This window comes from Corella eumyota, chromosome 5 (assembly GCF_963082875.1).
Source record: "Corella eumyota chromosome 5, kaCorEumy4.1, whole genome shotgun sequence".
NCBI classification, from domain to species: Eukaryota; Metazoa; Chordata; class Ascidiacea; order Phlebobranchia; family Corellidae; genus Corella; species Corella eumyota.
Genome location: NC_137494.1, coordinates 1,416,696 through 1,435,505, shown reverse-complemented (window position 1 = coordinate 1,435,505; position 18,810 = coordinate 1,416,696). Strand labels below are relative to the sequence as shown.

The 18,810-nt window shown below is 30.0% G+C and overlaps 3 protein-coding genes across 3 annotated transcripts; 1 reads left to right on the top strand and 2 right to left on the bottom strand.

Annotated features, from left to right (window-relative positions):
* Nucleotides 1–1,890: 1,890 nt before the first annotated feature.
* Nucleotides 1,891–3,895, bottom strand: LOC145752519 (uncharacterized). The gene is made up of 6 exons (XM_082568819.1): nucleotides 3,868–3,895; nucleotides 3,723–3,764; nucleotides 3,234–3,364; nucleotides 2,899–3,054; nucleotides 2,365–2,509; nucleotides 1,891–2,042 (listed from the first exon to the last, which is right to left on the bottom strand). Exons 1-6 carry the CDS (start codon nucleotides 3,893–3,895, stop codon nucleotides 1,891–1,893), a joined length of 654 nt encoding a protein of 217 aa, XP_082424945.1.
* Nucleotides 3,896–4,812: 917 nt separating this feature from the next.
* Nucleotides 4,813–7,156, top strand: LOC145752514 (sulfotransferase 6B1-like). Its single transcript, XM_082568812.1, has 7 exons — nucleotides 4,813–5,017; nucleotides 5,375–5,489; nucleotides 5,713–5,782; nucleotides 5,947–6,088; nucleotides 6,351–6,466; nucleotides 6,569–6,734; nucleotides 7,050–7,156. The coding sequence occupies exons 1-7, from the start codon at nucleotides 4,813–4,815 to the stop codon at nucleotides 7,154–7,156; spliced, it is 921 nt and encodes a 306-aa protein (XP_082424938.1).
* Nucleotides 7,157–7,240: 84 nt separating this feature from the next.
* LOC145752953 (ATP-binding cassette sub-family C member 12-like) lies at nucleotides 7,241–17,699 on the bottom strand. The gene is made up of 28 exons (XM_082569333.1): nucleotides 17,509–17,699; nucleotides 16,921–17,076; nucleotides 16,300–16,444; nucleotides 16,006–16,148; nucleotides 15,409–15,499; nucleotides 14,939–15,112; nucleotides 14,687–14,831; nucleotides 14,224–14,375; nucleotides 14,002–14,082; nucleotides 13,645–13,785; nucleotides 13,244–13,350; nucleotides 12,933–13,135; nucleotides 12,699–12,819; nucleotides 12,329–12,583; nucleotides 12,055–12,173; nucleotides 11,686–11,859; nucleotides 11,413–11,506; nucleotides 10,999–11,239; nucleotides 10,756–10,931; nucleotides 10,588–10,654; nucleotides 10,236–10,387; nucleotides 9,968–10,054; nucleotides 9,688–9,892; nucleotides 9,330–9,496; nucleotides 9,014–9,126; nucleotides 8,663–8,901; nucleotides 8,115–8,393; nucleotides 7,241–7,863 (listed from the first exon to the last, which is right to left on the bottom strand). Exons 1-28 carry the CDS (start codon nucleotides 17,649–17,651, stop codon nucleotides 7,645–7,647), a joined length of 4,389 nt encoding a protein of 1,462 aa, XP_082425459.1. The 5' UTR covers nucleotides 17,652–17,699; the 3' UTR covers nucleotides 7,241–7,644.
* Nucleotides 17,700–18,810: the final 1,111 nt, after the last annotated feature.

The following is an 18,810-nucleotide window of genomic DNA, read 5'->3' as shown; positions in this document are numbered from 1 at the left end:
ATTAGAGCAGTAAAATATGTATTCAGTTTTAATGACAGTTAGTTTGAACATCGCTATTTGCCAACATCATGACAAGCAAGATATAAATTATGCATTAGAAAACGAGTTTCAGATTTAATTTCAGTTATGAGCCTTTTAAAAACGTTTATAATAAGCTTAAAAATTAAAAAGTTTTTGATTTAATTATTTTTTTCTAATAAGACATATGGATTTTTTAATATTTTCTATTTGCATAAATGATTAAATATTTAGGAAATATTTTAAAGTGTTCAGTTTAGAAAAGCTTAAAAATTTACTGCTAAATATTTTTGTTTTATAAATTAAAACAAAAAGTAAACGAATAATATGCAATATAGGCAGTACAATATGTTTAATATATGTTATGCTAAATTATATTTATTTCAATTATTTAATTTTAGTTATTTTTTTTATTTTAGGTATATTTAAATTTTAAAAACTAGTTAAGATGAGGCAGTACAGTCCTTCGTGGATTTTTGCACAAGTATTTTGTATTGTATTATGCTTTCTGTCTTTATACGTTCTAATCAATCTATCAGTATATTATTATAGGACACGAAAAAAGATAAAAAATACGCCAGGTTCAGAAACGGGTACACAAAAAGCATTTGCAAGATGGATCATTGCGTTCAATCTAATATCGTCATTTTTAGTGATCGTATCAACGTTTACAACATACTTGGCTCTATGGTTGGGATATGATTTAGAATTAAATGCATGTGACGTTATTAATTCGTTTATCGTATGGCCTCATGCTTTGTCTATAATGTCAGTTTTCATTGTGCTTTGGCTTCGGATCAAAATGTTTTACTATCACGAAGTCATGAAGATTTTATTAACGTGTACGCTGAAAGTTATTTTAATCGTTGTAATTTTCTTGATCGTTATTAACGGTTTGTTTCACGCAATCACGTTCAGCGTGACAGATAAATTATCGCCAACTATTGAACTCGGTTGTGTACATTCTTATGCTCAAGGCAGCATTGCAGTCTTAATATGGTTTATTATAATCGTGGTACTTGCTTTTACTATCTCAATCACTCTTCCATCTGTTATGGTCTATCCCTTGTTAGCTAAAATGGAAAACGGGCGGGAATCGACAACAATTGCAATCAAAACAATGATAAAACGACTTTTAGTTTCAACTTCGGTTTGTGTTGCTGGTAATGTTATTGTGTTCATACTTTTGGTTGTAAATGTTCAGCAAGGTTCACTCGTTATAGGTGATAGTATATACAACACTGGGTTACTGATATATCAAATTATGGTATCTTTATCGTACGTTGATTGGAGGAATCGACTGATGGCTTGGAAACCGATAAAGCCATCAACTCTGCCATAATTATGTCAACAATCGGGGGTATTTCTACAGCTATTTCTACAGGTTGAACTAACTATTCCAACTACTTTATAACAAATTCACCCAATCTCTTTTTTCCCAACCTTTTTACCCAGATTGGTTATCGTAATTGTGATTTCCATAATTATGCAATATTACTTTCAGAAAATATAAGGCTACGGATAAAATACGTATACTAATTTCATATACTGTTTTTTGTTAATGTTTTTATTGCGTTAAATCAAAGTATGTAAGCAATAATTAAATGTACATATAGTTCATGCAAATTTATTTAGAAAAATTCTACAAGTTTATAACAATAAAATATCTAATATAAACTATAATATGCTGTGTACTTTAATGGTGTATAGTTACACCCAAATAGTTAGCCATAAACCACTTCGAAGCAAAACGAAGGTGGATCCATTAACCGCTTTAAGGCGGGTTGGAAGATGCGCTTCATCGAAGCGCTTAATGGCTAAATAATGGCCTGATATTTAGATTGTATTTAAGTTAAGTGTTTGTAGTCTGTTTTAGTGTGAACTCGACAAAGCTGGAATATCACAAGCTTCGCTAATTAACCCAGCATTCCAAATATCGATCGTATCTTCAAATTTCCCCCCACATTCTAACATTGCTAATCTGTATTTTACATGTTGTACCAATCGGTCGTATATCTCGGCCCCTATAAAAGAAAAAAATACAACTTTTTACAAACTTATGTAGGTAGGATTTACTTTTAAAGAAGAAAGGTATTTTGTCTAAGGTGTGTTTTAATAATTTGGTCTAAATATCGGGTAGAAAACGATGACGTCGTGCGTCACGTGACTTGCGAGCATGGAAATTTCCCTATTTAAAATTTTTTAACTGCAAACCCCTATATCTGGAAAAAGAAATTATTTAAAAAAAAATCGTATCTTCGTGCAAATTGGAAAATTTTTAACATATTTAAAAAATAAACCCCGCGACCGCACTATTTCTCTAATTTTTTTAAATTTTTTGTTTACCTCTTTTACAAACTTCGCCCTTAATTTCCCATCGTAATTTCATTTGAATGGCTAGAATTGACGCAGTAACTGCTGGTAAAATAGTTGCTATAATTCCCTTGATTTCAAGTGAGATGTATTCGCTTGGTATTTGAAAGATAACGATCTGTTTTACATAATAAAGGCAAAATTGTTAACATTTAAAATAATTTTTTTCCAACATAATAAGTTACATTTTTTTTAATATTTAGATTTTTTGCCAATTACAAAAAAGTAAATAAAAAGATAACAATAAATATTACAATAATGCGACGGAAAAAAATAACAAAACCAATTAATAATTTAAAACATGCCATAAGTTATAATGTTTATATAAAGGTTGTAGGTATGTTATATGGCATGGGTACCAAACCCAGATTTATTTTCAACTACATTGTTGATGCAACTTATAACCAAATAAATACATACCTATACCAACATTATGTGTTAGATACATATATATTTTAAATTCTAATCTGTATACTATACATTTATAATGAAGATTTTAATAGTTACCTGGCATAGCTGAAGTCCTATTATGAACACGGTAACAAAACTATGAGAAAGTGTATAATGAGTTTTCCTTTCATTCCATTCTTTTGCTTTATCTTCGAAACTTTTAAGCAAGTTTTTAAGAAGCAATTCTTCATTTATATCATATGGATTTACAACCTAAATTTAGGAATGTTATAAACTTTATAAGTATAAAAATCTTACATATTTGTGTGGTTTTTTATACGGTATTTGGTGCCAATTAAATACATGTTTGTGTGGTTTTTTATGTGAGATTTTTTATGGGGTATTTAGTGCTAAATAAATTCGGAAAATATTTAAATAACTGCATTTTTTACTTTAATTTTTCGTTGAAGGAAAGGCGGCTGCTTTTTCTTTGTTGGGATTTTTTTTGGTTTGTCTTGATCGGATTTGGATTGATGGCTGGTAAAAGTTGTGCCTGATATTTCACTTCCAATATGTGATTCGCCTGTTGTGACAAAATACTTGTTGTTTTATTAGGTTACAAGTTATGAGGAATTATTAGATTGTTATAAATACTTTAATCAAACACAAAAATTTTGTTTCAGGATTTTTTCCCTACTAAGTAGCGTAAGTGGTCGTTTTATAAGGTTACAATTTACAATTAATTGTGTTAACAATGCTTTAGGAATGCGTAAAACTAATTTTAATCGGGGTGATATAGTTGCTTAAATTAAGCATTTAGTTTTTATTACAAGCATTTCTTTTACTACATTTAGCAGCATAATAAGTATTATGTTGTTCAAGGTTTATTAGTTTGTTTTAATATTTATTTTTGGTTTATATTTGCATTGCTTTAGTCTTACCTGAGCTAATGACGCTTGATCTTTGCTTTAGCAGCAGTGGAACTAAAATAAACAAACATATTTATTCTTATTTAGTTAAACTTTAACACAGACTTTTAGTGATTACCATATGTTTTAAACAAATATTTTAAAAATTAATTCTTACCTTTTTCAATATCTGTTTCTAAACTCATGGTTTATTTATTTGTATTTAACACGAGTAAAATAAAGTAAATATTGTTCGAATGAAAGTCACCTTTTATCTATTCCCATTGCAACAACCTCTGGTCGTTATCATTTCCCTGTTAAGGAAACTGGTGATTAATTATATATCAAAATTTGATTTAGATTGCATTTAAACTATTTAATATTACCTTACTGCGTGGTTTTAAAATTTTAATTTAAATTAAAATTTGCGCTGTTATCATGTAGCCTATTTGTTATTCGATAGCCTACACATTTTTTGATATTTAATTTATAAAGAGTTACTTTATTTACTTATTTGTATATGTAATTATCTGTAGGCCAGTACAAAAACACATTTTTTTTTTTTTTTTTGTGTTACTTGGTTATATACATTGGGCAATTAAAATTTATGTTTATTTCTTATATAATAAGCTGACAGGGGGTCATTTTAAACAGATCGATTTGTAGTTTATTAGTTTAAAGATCGTGTAATGTATGCTTTGCAATATTATTTTCCGGTATACGAAATTCTCTTTAAGTATTTTTATATCACTTATACTTATAAAATGTCACCTATCTACGTAACAGCAACTGCTAGCATTTGTTTAATATTATATTTAATCTTCTTTTCTATTTATTTAGCTCTCAAGTCGTCTCTTCTGTTTGTAATTATTTATTAACATATTCCACTTAATGGTTCGTTCACCTTTCGCCGTAAAACAAAAAAGCAAGAACTTTTGTTGGGCAATCAATTCTATTTTTATATCAAATGTGACTCAATATAAAAAAGTCATCATTACCTTTAAGATAAATAGTTAAGGTTACTTGGATATATTATACTACATAGTAGTTGTTAATACATTGTCCTACAAAGAAGTTTTTTTTTTAATTAAAAAGTTTGAAATCTAAATATTAGATGAAAGTTATGACAAAAGATGAAGTTAATATCGAGAAAGCAACGAAAGAAGCGTTAGATTCTTTTGATCCTCTTGCCAGAAATGTTAAGTTATTTCAGATCTTAAATGGCTACAAAATCATCCCAAATTTTTCGCCTGATTGCATCAAGTATTTGCTTCAAAACTGGCAGACAAAAAGTAGCGATGTTATTGTGGCTTCTTTTCCGAAAACAGGTAAACTATAAATTTAAAAATATGCCAACATTTAAACAGAAATATCGTGTAAAATTTAGCGTCTAACAATCTGCGCATAAATGCTTTGTTATACCAATTAAAGCAAAGTTTTGGTTTCGGGACCATGCCATAATTTAGTTAAAACATTTGAGTAACATTTTTACTAGTTATGTTTTAAGTTATAAAATTAACTTGTCCCGTTGCACTAATGTATTGTATACCTTTATACTTTCATGGATGCTCAAAAAACTTAAAACCAATGTAAATATCAATGGTTTGTAATTTGCCTTTACGTAAATCCACTCTTGTGGGTACAAAGATTGTGTGGCGTTATGTCATAAATGTGTTGTTATATAGGTACGAACTGGACAGTAGAAATTACTCGACGTCTGTTGTATCGAAATTCTTCTCTTTTTGATGTCACTAAAAATCTGCCACTTTCCTTGAGTTTCCTTGAGGCTGGATCCCGTAAGTTAAAACTTTGGTCAAATACTAAACAATTGGTATACATTAATGCATGTATTTGATACTGGTACAACGCTGCTATCTTAACATAAAGATTTCTTCATTTTTTAATAAATTGGTGTATTATACATCGATTTCTGAATGCGTAGAAGAAACATTTATTTTTAAATGTTTTGTTGTTGTTTTGTAGCTTCCAAGTTTAAGTTAATTGAACGGTTTGGTTTAAAAAGAAGATTATTTTTTACCCATCTTCCAGCTGAGTTACTTAACATAGAACAAATTTGCAAGTCTAAAACAAAAGTAAATATTGTTCACATTTTAACCTAATTTTTAAACTTTTTAAGAAAACATAAGATTCAGTTACAAGTTAAATTAAATATGTTACTAGGAAAAAATTTAAACTTGGTTTTTATGGGTTCAATTAATATTTTTATAAAAGTTAACTTATGTATATTATATATTAGGTGATATATGTTTTGCGAAACCCAAAAGACCAGATTGTGTCTTGGTATCACTTCTACAGACAATTACCCAAAGCTCAAAACGAGCCGTTAAGATCCATGATATTTAGTGGATGGGATCACTTCTTTGATAACTTTGTTTCAGGTTTGTTTTACTTGAAATACATCGTGTGTTTAGAAAGAAAACATTGTGTTTTTTGACCCCGTAAAAAAGTTTAAAATATATAAACATTTCCAAAGAAAATAAATTTATAAATAGTCGAAGTTAAAAATAACAAAACTATTTTTTCAACATTTAACATTAAATGAAGTCTGTTTTATTTAACATTATTACAAGCTTGAACCTTCATTTAAAATTATGTCATAACAAAATTTTAATATTGATTCAATGATTAAACGTGGTTTAGGTAAATTCTCATTACACAGTAAGCCAGAAGAATGGTATCCGGAACATATTTTATCATGGAACAAATACAGGGAAAACAACAATGTTTATTTTCTCTTTTACGAGGATATGAAAGAGGTTAAACAACTATTTGTTTAGTTAATGACCAAGTTATCTTAATGTTACCTACTGATACATATGTTTTAAAAAGAATTGTGAATTATCCAATTTTAAATTCAGAATCTGTCACTACAAATTAAAAACTTGGCAAACTTTCTGGAGACCCCGCTTACTTGTAAAGAACTTGATCATATTTCAAGTTTGTGTGAAATTGAAAACATGAAAAATGCAAACGACCCCTCATCAGGGCAACTGGCTGAGATGCACTCGATCATTCTTAGAAAAGGTTAATTTTTATTGCAGTTTTAATGTAGTTTACTTTTTAATATAGAGGCGTAAATTTTGGTTTGATAAATATGTGGTTTTAAAAAAATTTAGCAGACTTTAGTTAGCATCAACACAGAATTGTTTTTTAAATATAGGACATTCAGAAAATTAAAAACTCAGATTGGTTAAAGTTAGCATGGTAAAAGTCAAATGCAATATTAAACACTTATTTAGGCCCATTAGTGTTGCTGTTAAGCAATCTGCAATTTCAAGTTTGTATTTCATATGTGGTTTTGCAACATAAGCGTTTTATTTTTATTCGTTTATTTCAAAGGCGACACTGGTGGCTGGAGAAATTACCTAACTGAAAAACAATCCAAAATTATCGACGACATATTTGATGAAAAGTTAAAAGGAACAAATATTAATTTCAAATATTAAAATTTATTTTTTAACAACGAATAAGCAGCTTGCTTATAAAATATTTATTTTTTTGTATTTATTTATCAAGCCTTTATGGCAGACGATGTGTATTAGATTTACACGAAATAAACTTGAACTAAACTTAAAATAATGGGATTTAGTTTATACTAAAACAACAATACAAAAAATGTAGTAAAAAAGCAGAATTGGTAAAAAGAATAATTGTCATATTAACACTTGTAATAATTAAGCACATTAATATAACACTGAGATAAAAAACAGTAAAATTACGATGGAACTTTTAACATAACTATTAGCACATTTTAATCAATCAAAGCACATTAATTAGAAATAATAAATTAACTAATAAACATATCAGCACTGTTTTGTATTCTAAGGCACCTAGTTCTGTTACAAAACTCCTAGGCAAAGCAATTTAATAAAACTTTAAACAAGCTTGCTTTACAGAGTTTTAATATAGAAATAACATTTGATGCTTTGTTTGACTATAACTCAGTTTGCTCATATTCATCATTGCTTGATTCTTCTTCGTTTTCAAACGCTAAATTGTCGAAAGTTGAGGCTATTTGATTGTTGTTGACTACGTTTATTTGTTGTTGTATGTCTTGTTGTTTGTCCTCGTTGCTTGCTGCAGCGTTGATCATTTTAGAAAAGTGTGAGTCAGGGTTTGAAAGCAAAACAGCTGGGTCGTCGTACTCAGCAACCTATGTAAATGAAACAGGTTTGGGAAAGTCTTACCTATTGTACTATCCTTACTCTTAGTCTTGAGGTCAAACTGTTATTTTAAATGCAAAAATAGCTAGAAAAATTACACATATTTTATTTCATCGGTCAATTCAGCTTTAAAAAAACTTAAGAATAAAAAAAAATTACAATTTCTAACGTCTACATTTTTATGGTTTTTTAGTCATAGTCTAAAGCTATACTTTTGAACTTAGATCACTAATAATCTCACCTTTCCATCGTCCATAACGAGTATCTTGTCACATGTAAGCACAGTGTTAAGTCGATGTGCGATGGTCAGCATCGTGCAGTCCGAGAACGCTTCCCTGATTGTATCCTGCACCAAACTGTCTGTCTCACTGTCGATCGCGGCCGTTGCCTCGTCGAGCATGATAATTTTAGAATGCCGCAAGATGGCGCGTGCCATGCAGAGAAGCTGTCTTTCACCGACGCTGAAGTTTTCGCCGTTTTCGACGACTTCAGATTCTAACTTGTCCGGAAGTTCACTGATCTATTACAACAACAAATAGTTGTTCGTATAAGTTATAATTTCATGTAGATTTAACTTTCTTTTACCACACAAATTACTAGCTAAAATATGAACTTTTATATAATCATCATTTGGTTGATTAATAACAAGATAATACTGGGTAATAATGTCAATAAAAAAAAATCTTTAAAAAAACCCTTTTCGATAAGTTGCATTAGGTTTAGGTTGTACAGTCTTGCAGCATAAAAAAAACACCAAAAAAGTTTTTTAAAGTATTAGGTTATATTTACAGCTGCTTTCATGTGAGTTCTCTCTAACGCCATCCAGAGTTCGGTGTCCGAATATTGTCCGAACGGATCAAGATTGTAACGAATATTGCCAACAAATAAAACTGGTTCTTGTGGAATGATTGACAGTTTTTCACGAAGTTGTTTCAAGCTGACGTCACTAATGTCTACGTCATCAATTATGGTTTTACCTTGATCTAACTCGACCAAGCGGAACAAAGCGGTTCCAAGCGAAGATTTTCCTGAAAAAGAAGTCGTTACAATCTAGAACTTAATCTAAACGAAGTGCTTACAATCAGTTTTTTATTTACATTAAAACCTTATTATTATGCAATTTCAGAGGGTTTTAGTTACCTGATCCCGTTCTTCCTACAATTCCAACTTTTTCTTTCGGTTTAATCACAAATTTGAGGTTCTTTAACACCAAAGGCAAGTTAGGTCGGTACCTCATTCCAGCTTCAGAAAATCTTAAAGTACAGTAATCTTGCATTTTAATAACATCTCAAATAATATACATTGCAATGTATAATCTACACTTTTAAACGCCCTTAACATGTCAATTTAAAATTATTATTGTAGTACATAAAACCAAGTCATTTTTGGTTTTGAAAAAACATATATCTAAACTCTTGGTTCATTAAAAATTTAACTTATTTGTGGTATTTTATACCTTATTTCTCCTTTTTCTGGCCATGAAGGTTCGGGCTTAGCAACAGCCTTTTCAGGATTAGCTTCTGACGGGCAAGTGTCGATGTATTCAACAATTCTTTCAACAGAAGTGAAATAGGATGCTGTTTCTACACTAAATCTCACACATACTTGGAATAAACCAGTCAACTAAAAACAAGAAACATAAAATTGAGTATTTGAACATAAAAAAAAGTTTGAGGAGATAAAATTAATAATAAGTCGTTTTTTTTCAGTATTATTTAAAAACTTTGAACCTTACATTTTGCTACAACTTTAGTTATAGAACAGTAGTACTCAGATGCTTTTTTTTGTATTATATTACCACCCCCTAAACATACCTGTATAGCGTAGGTTAAAGCCAACCCAGCAAAAGATGACGAAACCTCGCCGAACACTGAAGGATAAACTGCCGAGAATACAACAAAAAGAGCCACCAGGAGAGTCGTTGATATTGTTAGTAAGTCTAATCGCACAGACAACCAACGCGTAACACAATAATAAAGATAAGTGGGTGAGCTGTTCGCATCTAGAAGTTCGTTAAATCTAGGAAGAAAAACAAAAATTTGAAATCACAGTTTCTAACAATTGTCCTTTAACTTTTGTCTTGGTTGTTCTTACGTGTTAATGACGTCATCGGTTTTATTGTAGGAGTGGATTGTACTTAAACCCTGAACTGTTGAAGTCACGTGTGAAAACCAGGGTGATCTACAATAAAACAGAAATTTCAAGGTATTTTAAACAATATTTTTGCTTACTTATAGCAGTACAGTATAAAAGCCTGATTAGAAAAGATCTAAAATATAAACTTTTCCTCGGCAAGTTTATTAAAACGCAATATGCCTTGTTAAATGTGTACTAAGGGCAGTTGAAACATATATGTGCTTACCTTGTAATGTTGTCAAGTCGTTTAAACTCCCGAACTGCTGCTCGAAAATAGGAGTAAATAAACCCGAACACAATAGCGATAACCACCACAGCAATAAGAAAATAAGGGAACACCAAGCTCATGCTTATTATGGAGAAAATGACCATGCAGATCTTAACAAAACATTGTATGATAGTTGAAAGTTTTTGACATGTGTCTTTTCGTCTTACTTTATGTACCACCCCAAGCTATACTACGATTTACTCAATGCCAATACTTGATCATTTAAATATCAAGTTTGTTATTAAATTCAAAAACAGTATCTTAAAAGTATAAAAGTTTTTATGTTTTCATTACGCTTTTTAAAACTTACTTGTAATAAGAACATATCCATGATTAAAACTAATCGAACATCCACGTCATCCAAATCTCGGGAGAACCTGAAACAAAAATAAAACGTTCAAAAAACATTAGGAAACAAAAAGTTTTCCACTATGTTAACTCATAAATTAGCTTTAGTGAAAATTGTATAAATTTGTACCTATTAAGTATTCTTCCAGTTGGTGTTGTGTCAAAAAACGACATTGGGCTTCCAAACACCGACTTGAAAACTTTGTTGTGCAAAGTTGTAGCAGCTCCTATTGTACTATGAGTGTATTTAATTGCTTTTAATACTCCAAGGATGATAGTGCACACAAGAATAATACCGTAGACACCCTAAAAGAATAAATTATTAGCTTTGCTCAAAAGGTTTACAAATATTTCCTAAAATGTTTAATATTACCTGGTAAAATCCTAAACTATCTCCAGTTGAGATATTGGGATCAATATATTCGACACAGCCTTGAGTAGTTTGGAAAGTCCCTGTCGGTAATTCCCCTGATCCCATACTATCGTTATACGAGGGGCAGACTATTGTAACTTGACCACCAGCATTAATCCACACAGATAACCACCAATTGTTTAAATTGACTCCGAATACAAGAAGTACAATGAGAAGACCAGTTATTATGGACATAAATATACTGTCGAAAATAATTAAATTAGCATCAAAAATGTCCTTGGTAATTCACTTGCGAAAATCCACGGGTAATTAACTACTCTCTTATACAAAATTTAAATAACAGTTTGATCACATATATAACTTGTTTTATTTCTGTGTATGTTAGTGAAAAGTTTACATAAGTAATATTCTCACCCCCCTGCTGCTTGAAAGTATGTGTAATAAGTATGGCCAGATACACTTCCAATACTGGCAGTTTCCCCTTTAATCAAAACCGCCGCTTTTCCATCTACCAAGACATTAAAAAACTTTAAAGTTACTTTATCAATGTTAACTAGGAGGATTTATTTAACTTAGCATTGGGAAATTCGACTTGCCTTATTAAAGTCACTAAAATTTATATAATTTATTGTAGAATTACATTTATTATTTACTTTGATTTTAACAACAAGAGATCAATGTTAAAACCTGTTTCTATTTCGTCTTCTTCATCCAGAATGTTGTCATCAAATGGAACTCCTCCTTCAGCATGTATAACTGAACGAACACTTGCTCTTGTAGATGCTATAACACTTGTTGATCGTACAAACTTTTCACTAGCTAGGGCTGACTGTATGTTGGCCAATTCGAGTTTAACTTCATCTAAATATTAACAGTTTAACCGTAATATTCAACTATGTTGCATTGTAAGAAACTTAGGTTGTTAAAATATATATACACAATATAGCAAACTTAAAAATGTTGTTAGTTAAAATAAATCATTGAATTTTTTTTAAAAGGGCTGCTGAACTATTTTAAAAACAGATTATTTTTTTAGTTATATTAATAGACTTTTACTTGAGTCGACTGGATTAGAACCCCCGCTTAACGTTCGTTGTCTAATAATCTTTTTCACAAGCTCAGTATCAACTACATCAGGTTTCTCGTTTTCCTTTTCTTGTTCCAAATAGAACATTCTAAAAAGCACAATAAATAATATGAGTAATTGAACAAGAACGACACGCATTGGTTTTGTAATATTAAAAATTGAACCTGCCCATTTTTGATCAAATATTTAATGTGTTATAATTTTTTTTTACATCATTTGGTATTTTAAATATGTTTTATTTACTTAATAAGTTCAGCATAATCGTTATTGTTTGCAATCAGTTTATCATGAATTCCTTGTTCAGCAATTCTTCCTTCTTTTAACAATATTATCTCGTCACAATCTTTCAGATATTGAAGCTGGTGCGTCACAAATATCACTGTTTTGTCACTTAGTTCTTTCTTGATGCACTCAAAGAAGATATGCTTGCCAACATGAGCGTCTACAGCTGATAAAGGATCATCTAACAGAACTATATCTCGGTTGCTGTAGACTGCCCTGTTAATTAAAACCATATGTAAACGCAATTTACAATCAACATTTTAAATAATGCAATTTAAATCACAGATATTTAGAAAATTAAAAAGTTAATTTATAAAAATTGCAACAATACCTTGCCAAGCTTATTCTCTGTTTTTGTCCGCCTGAAAGGTTGATTCCTCTTTCCCCAACCTCTGTTGAATCACCATCAGTTAGGATTTTAAAATCCATCTCCAAACTGCATGCCTTAATAACTAATATTCAAATACAAATATTAAGTGTAAATATACTTAAATATAAAAAGTATTGCGTTTTAAAAAGTACTCAAATATTTAGAACTATTTTTTTTAAGTTCAATATTTTTTACTTCTGTTATATTTTTCTTCATCATAAGGTAATCCGAACAAGATATTTTCCCTTACACTTGCATGAAAGATCCAAGCTTGCTGTGGTACATAAGCCATTGTTCCATCCAAGCCAATACTCCCTTTATGGATTCGAAGTTCACCAAGTAACGATGAAATAAATGAAGATTTGCCACTGCCAACTGAACCACATATGCCCAACAACCTATAAAAACAATAACATATAACGAATACTGGGGTGGCAATATAAGATATGCTTTTAATTGAAGCATTTGGCATTTTCTGCACATAGAATTTTATAAAATTTCGTTACCTTTTCTTGGGTATTTCAACATTAATATCAAATAGAACATCAACCGTTTCTTCATCATTACTTTCTTTAGACGATTTTTCAATTTGCTTGTCTTTGTTTCCATTGGTCTGTTTGTAAAAAAATAGTAAGGGTCACGTACTAATTGTAATAATGACGCAAAATTTCATCGGTCAAAGTTTTATTGACTGAATGACTATTATAAATTAAAGTTGACTTACGTTAATAAAATGTTAAAGTGTAAGTCATTGTTTGTTTTAATGAAATAAAACACTAAAAAGGATTATCAGAATGACTTTAATTTTAAATAAGGGAAAATCAACAAGGTTCTTTTATTTTATATCGATTATGTAAAGAAAATAAAAGCATGTTCTGTTTAAATAGGTAAACAAAATAAAGCCTACCCCAGTTTTTTCTACAATGTCCCAAGCAACAGTTAGGTCTCTAAACTCTACTGCGTTCTTCTGATCACGTGGTTCGTCGTAATATTCTTCGATTTCTTCCATGCTTAGGATATCATCAATTCGTTTGTATGAAACAAACACCTAAAACAATAAACAAACTGGTATTTTATTTATGAAAAATTAAATCCCATCGTATCAGTTTTAAGAACATGCAAACTAGAAAATCAGGTATGCATTTTATAAAAGTGCTTAAGATTTTCATGTATATCTTAACAAAATTGTAGCTTATATTTGAATCAGTATCTTCTAAAAAATTAGGTGTATAAGTCTGAATAAGATTTATTCTAATACACTTACCTCTGCAATGCCCTTTACGGCTTGAGGCAGTATAGATAACAAAAACCTGATGGAGTTAAATACTGCTATAATTGTGAAAGCCTAAAAAAATGATGCATTTAAACTTAAGGTAGTTATTTGGTACTTATGTAACCTTTTGTTGATTGTCTGCATTGAATACATAACATTTTTGTAAAGAGAAGTAATAGATTAACTAATGTTAATGTCAGGTTGTATGTTTACCGATGCGGCGTCAAGGGGATAGCCCAATAATGTATGAACAATAAAGGTTAACACTGTAGAAACAACAGGTACAACTGCAATTATTGAGATTTGATAGCTTTGAATAAAACCACTTTTCTGGAGGATACTTTGTTCCTTTTTTCGAATCTTAGCTAAAAATAAAATAACGTTTAATTTAACATAATTGCTTTTTTTTTATAATTGCTTTTTACGTTTAATTTAACATAATTGCTTTTTTTTATATAGCCATAACTTGGCTTTGACTTATTTTTAGATTGTCTTTGACAGTATTCATAATGTTAGTAACTAAGCTACACTGGTACCAAAGTTTGTTTATTAGCCTTTTGGTTTTAATTAACTAAAGTAAATACTATATCAGCTATTATCAACAGCGCTATACCAATATATTGTTTAGATCCCTTGGTCTTTGGTAATGTTGCTAATTAATAATAATTATAGTTACCTATAGCTTTGGCAAAGCTATTTTCCCAAGCATACATTTTGATCAGTTTTACACAAGTTAAAATCTCGTTCATCATCCTAACTCTTGAGTCTGTAATTGTAACACATTTGCGACGAAAATCAGCCATTTTTCTACCTATCATGGCCTACAAAAACAAAAAAATATGTCAAAATACTAATATAGTTCCTGAGTACAAAATTTTTTTTAAATATTCTGTCAACTTTAAAAAATAAATTTATCAATTAGTCTTACCTGTATTGGGATAAACAGAAGAAATGTAAGGACTCCGATTAATGCAGTCCAGCCCAAAAACACGCAACAGAAAATAGTTGTAAGAGCAATCATGTATGGAGCCCCTACTACGATTCCAGCAAATACAATCATATCAAAGATTCGCTGGCTGTCATTTGATATCAAGTTAACTATCTAGTGTAAAGAATTAAACAATAATTTAAAAATCAATTTAAATTTTAATGGGAAAACAGAAAAATATGATTTAAATAAATATTAACAGCTTTATTATAACGTTTTTGTTTACTTTCTCTAAGTGTGTTTGCTTAGATAAAATAACAGTCTTTTAACCTAATAAATATACAGACTTTTCATAGCTTGATTTGTATATTTATTTTTTGGCAATTTGACTTTTTCAGTTGCTTATTTTTTTTCTTGTCTTTGCGTATTCTCAATTTTATATATTTATTCACAAAAACTTAGATGATTACCTCGCCAACTGATTTATCTTTTAAACTTCTCAGTCTTGCAACTTTTTTAAAAATTATTGAAAGAACGGCCCCTCTTGCTCTGATTGCTGTCCTGTAGATCAATTGGTTAACATCCAATGTAAAGAATATATTAATAATTACACAGTTGTTAAATAATACATTGAAAAAAAAAACATTGAAAAAAATACCAGCGTGGTAGATACCGGCAGCGTGGTGTAGTGGTAAGAACACTTGCTACACCACACACGAGGTCGTGGGTTCAATCCCCACTGCTGTCATGCTGTGGCGCCCTTAAGTAAGGTGCTATTAACGGTATGAACTCCTGCTGAACCAGCACTTAATTAGCAGCATAATTATCGGGTAATTATAATCTACAATATCCCAAACTACCACAGGCAACTCGAGACTGGGTCGGAGTAACTGATGTTACTCTATGTTTAAGTCGCGCATTCGACTTTCCCACATCAAGGATAAAGATATATACCAAACAAATTGGTTATGTTTAGAAAGGATATTTTTTCTGTTAAACAACGACTAAAAGTAGTACCAAAAAACTCATTTACATTTGATATTTAGACATACATTGTTTCACAATACCTGTAATTCATGCCGAAAAACATTGAAAAAAACAAAGATCTTGTAAATTCGGATACACCCAAAGCAACTGTAAGTCCAATTCCATATCCAACTGTGGGGTTAGTTAAATCAGCAAAACTAACAAGACGATTTATCAAAAAAGCCTGCAAAAATTTATACAATTTAAATATTTAAATACACAAAAAATAATTTACTAATGCAGTTAGTCTTTATTTGTTTTGGTTAAGCCTATTTAGATATTGTAAGTCATGATTACATAAGCATGTTGGCAATTAATTTAGCAGTATAACTTACTGGGCCAATAAATGTAGCGGTCATTGATATTAACATAAAGAATATTGAACCTAACATTCTTGTTTTAATGAACTGATTAACGGATCTTCCGATCTTAGGTTTTCCACCATGTTTCTCACCGTCTTCCTTATAAAGTCGTTCTAATCTACATAGTAGTAAAACTTAGGTTAAATGGTGCAAAGTAACTGGGATATGCCTTATGTATAAAACAAGTTTAACTTTGTTTGGGTAAACCTAATGTTTTCGAAAAAAAGGGCAAAGTATATTACATATAGCAAGCGTGGTGTAGTAGTCAGAACACTTGCTACACTACATAATGTCGTGGGTTCGATCCCACTCTTATGATTTAGCGCCCTGGAGTAGGGTGCTATTAATGGCATGACATCCTGCTAAGCCAGCACTTGATCAGCAGTATAATTATCGGGCAATTATATTTTATAACATCCCAAACTGCCAAAGGCAACTCGAGACTGGGTCGGGGTAACTGATGTTACTCTTTTGCTTAGGTCGTGAAGTCGACCTTCCCACATCAAGGATAAAGATATATAAAAAATATATTTATTAATTAAAGTATGTGTGTAACATAATTTAAAAAATGTAACATAATTTAAAAATTTGCACCTTTCTGTTGATCTTACAGTAGCATCATACACTGAAAGTGGGGGGACGTCTTCAGGTTTAAGCGAGTGTTTGGCTTTAGAAATATATTTCGTCACCCAGGCAAACGTCATGAATGAAAAGAAATTAGCATTGTCGACCGGCGCTGGCAGTTTTTGTCTAAAAATTTCATTGGTTTACTATTTTACAGTCCTTCTAAAGTTACTACAGATTTAACAGATCATATAAAATGTAGTATGTAGTAAAAAGTGTATTGAAAATCGTAAAAATACCCATTAAAAACAATGCTATAATGCTTTAAATTATTTTATTAAAAGAAGTCACTCAATAATATTATAATTAAATTATATTTATATCGATACAATATTGAAACAAGTTTATAAACACCAAGTATATTTTAGGTAATAATTAACCACATTGCAGATTAAAAAAAGGCCTAAACCAGGTTGCTGAGTTTATGGGTAAACAAAGTGCCTAATACTCATATTATCTAAGTATTTTTGTATCAAATTTTACAATAAAATTAACTTTTTACTGCTAAAATAATGATTATTAAGGTGGTATTACTAGCTACTTGAAATTGGTATTTACTTATCAAATCTGACTGGTTTGAAGGTTTGCAATCCTCTCCAATATCTATTTGAATGTCGTTTATCTCTTTCCAGAGAATCTTCTTCGATTTTCGGATCCTTATTTTTTGTTTCAGTTCCATTTTCTTTAACAGTACCGTTCATCTTAATATTTTACTGATCTAATATATTTATATAAAATTTTATTCCATGTAGTGCTAGGAAAATTAGGAATTGTTTATTAATAAAACATAAGGCTATTGTAGGGAACTTTAAATTGAATATACTGATATAATTACGGAAATCCCTTTAAAACTGATCTATCACTCTTGTTGAGCTAACCTTTATATAATCTGAAATGACTAAGCTGTTTTAAACATATCATCTCCCCATGCTACTAAATTGTTGCAAAATATTGAGACGTAATGTTTGCTCAATGTAAGAATGCCTTCTTCGTTGGCAAATAGGCTTAGTCTTGTTTTATTGAGGGTAAGTGGTTGTGGAATTCGTTTACAGACTGGCCTATCTTGCGTTTAAAATCAAGTTATTTATAAATACTAAAATTATAGTTTAATTTACGATTTATTCAAAATTAAGTTTTAATAGTACTTGTCATGCAATAGTTAAATGTTACAAAAAATGCAATATTAAAATAACTAAAAATTTTGAAAGTTTATTTATATCGTTTCAATGAATAAATTATAGTTATAACCTATTTCTTCTGCTTTGGCCTTTTTTATGACGCGTTGTTTTTGGTCCAACTATTACTTTAAACTTTATGCACTATAACTTTTTCCATGCGTTTAATATTTTGAATAACGTGGGCAATAAGGGGAAATGATGATTTAAAACAAAAACATTTTAAAACGCACAAAAAATGTGGATTAATATAGCATCTAATAAACTAAAATAATAGGTGGTATAAATTAAAAAAAAGGACTGCATAAAATAAAATTAAACAAAATAACTGTATATCGAAAATCCTTTATATTTACATATTATAACCACGACTTTTTTCTAACTTTTATATGAGAATTTACTTGTAATAAAAACATATAAAACTAACCCTTACAAAAATTTTATAGACTTGTTATTATTTGAACAAGTATTTTAGCTTGCAAGCATATATTATCTGTTGCTATAAAAAGTTACATTTTAATGGTAATATTTGTATTATATTAATATACTTGAAATGTCATTATAGCAAAGTTTTTATATTGAGGAAAGTCAATATAAAGTGATTGTTATGTCGATGAACAATATTTGCATTTTACAATTTTAACCTTCTACCTAGTAAGCGAAACGTAATCTTTGTGTAATATTT

What these genes read in the sequence shown, in the direction of transcription:
- LOC145752953 (XM_082569333.1), bottom strand. Translation starts at nt 17,651, where the DNA reads ATGAACGGTACTGTTAAAGAAAATGGAACTGAAACAAAAAATAAGGAT. An exon ending in ACTGGAAGAATACTTAATAG is followed by an intron (nt 10,655 to 10,755) that starts GTACAAATTTAT and finishes TTTTTGTTTCAG; the next exon opens with GTTCTCCCGAGATTTGGATG. An exon ending in CCAGAAAAAGGAGAAATAAG is followed by an intron (nt 9,127 to 9,329) that starts GTATAAAATACC and finishes CTGTACTTTAAG; the next exon opens with ATTTTCTGAAGCTGGAATGA.
- LOC145752514 (XM_082568812.1), top strand. Translation starts at nt 4,813, where the DNA reads ATGACAAAAGATGAAGTTAATATCGAGAAAGCAACGAAAGAAGCGTTA. An exon ending in TTTACGAGGATATGAAAGAG is followed by an intron (nt 6,467 to 6,568) that starts GTTAAACAACTA and finishes TTTTAAATTCAG; the next exon opens with AATCTGTCACTACAAATTAA. An exon ending in CTCGATCATTCTTAGAAAAG is followed by an intron (nt 6,735 to 7,049) that starts GTTAATTTTTAT and finishes TTTATTTCAAAG; the next exon opens with GCGACACTGGTGGCTGGAGA.
- LOC145752519 (XM_082568819.1), bottom strand. Translation starts at nt 3,895, where the DNA reads ATGAGTTTAGAAACAGATATTGAAAAAG. An exon ending in AGAAACAGATATTGAAAAAG is followed by an intron (nt 3,765 to 3,867) that starts GTAAGAATTAAT and finishes TGTTTATTTTAG; the next exon opens with TTCCACTGCTGCTAAAGCAA. An exon ending in GGGCGAAGTTTGTAAAAGAG is followed by an intron (nt 2,043 to 2,364) that starts GTAAACAAAAAA and finishes TTTCTTTTATAG; the next exon opens with GGGCCGAGATATACGACCGA.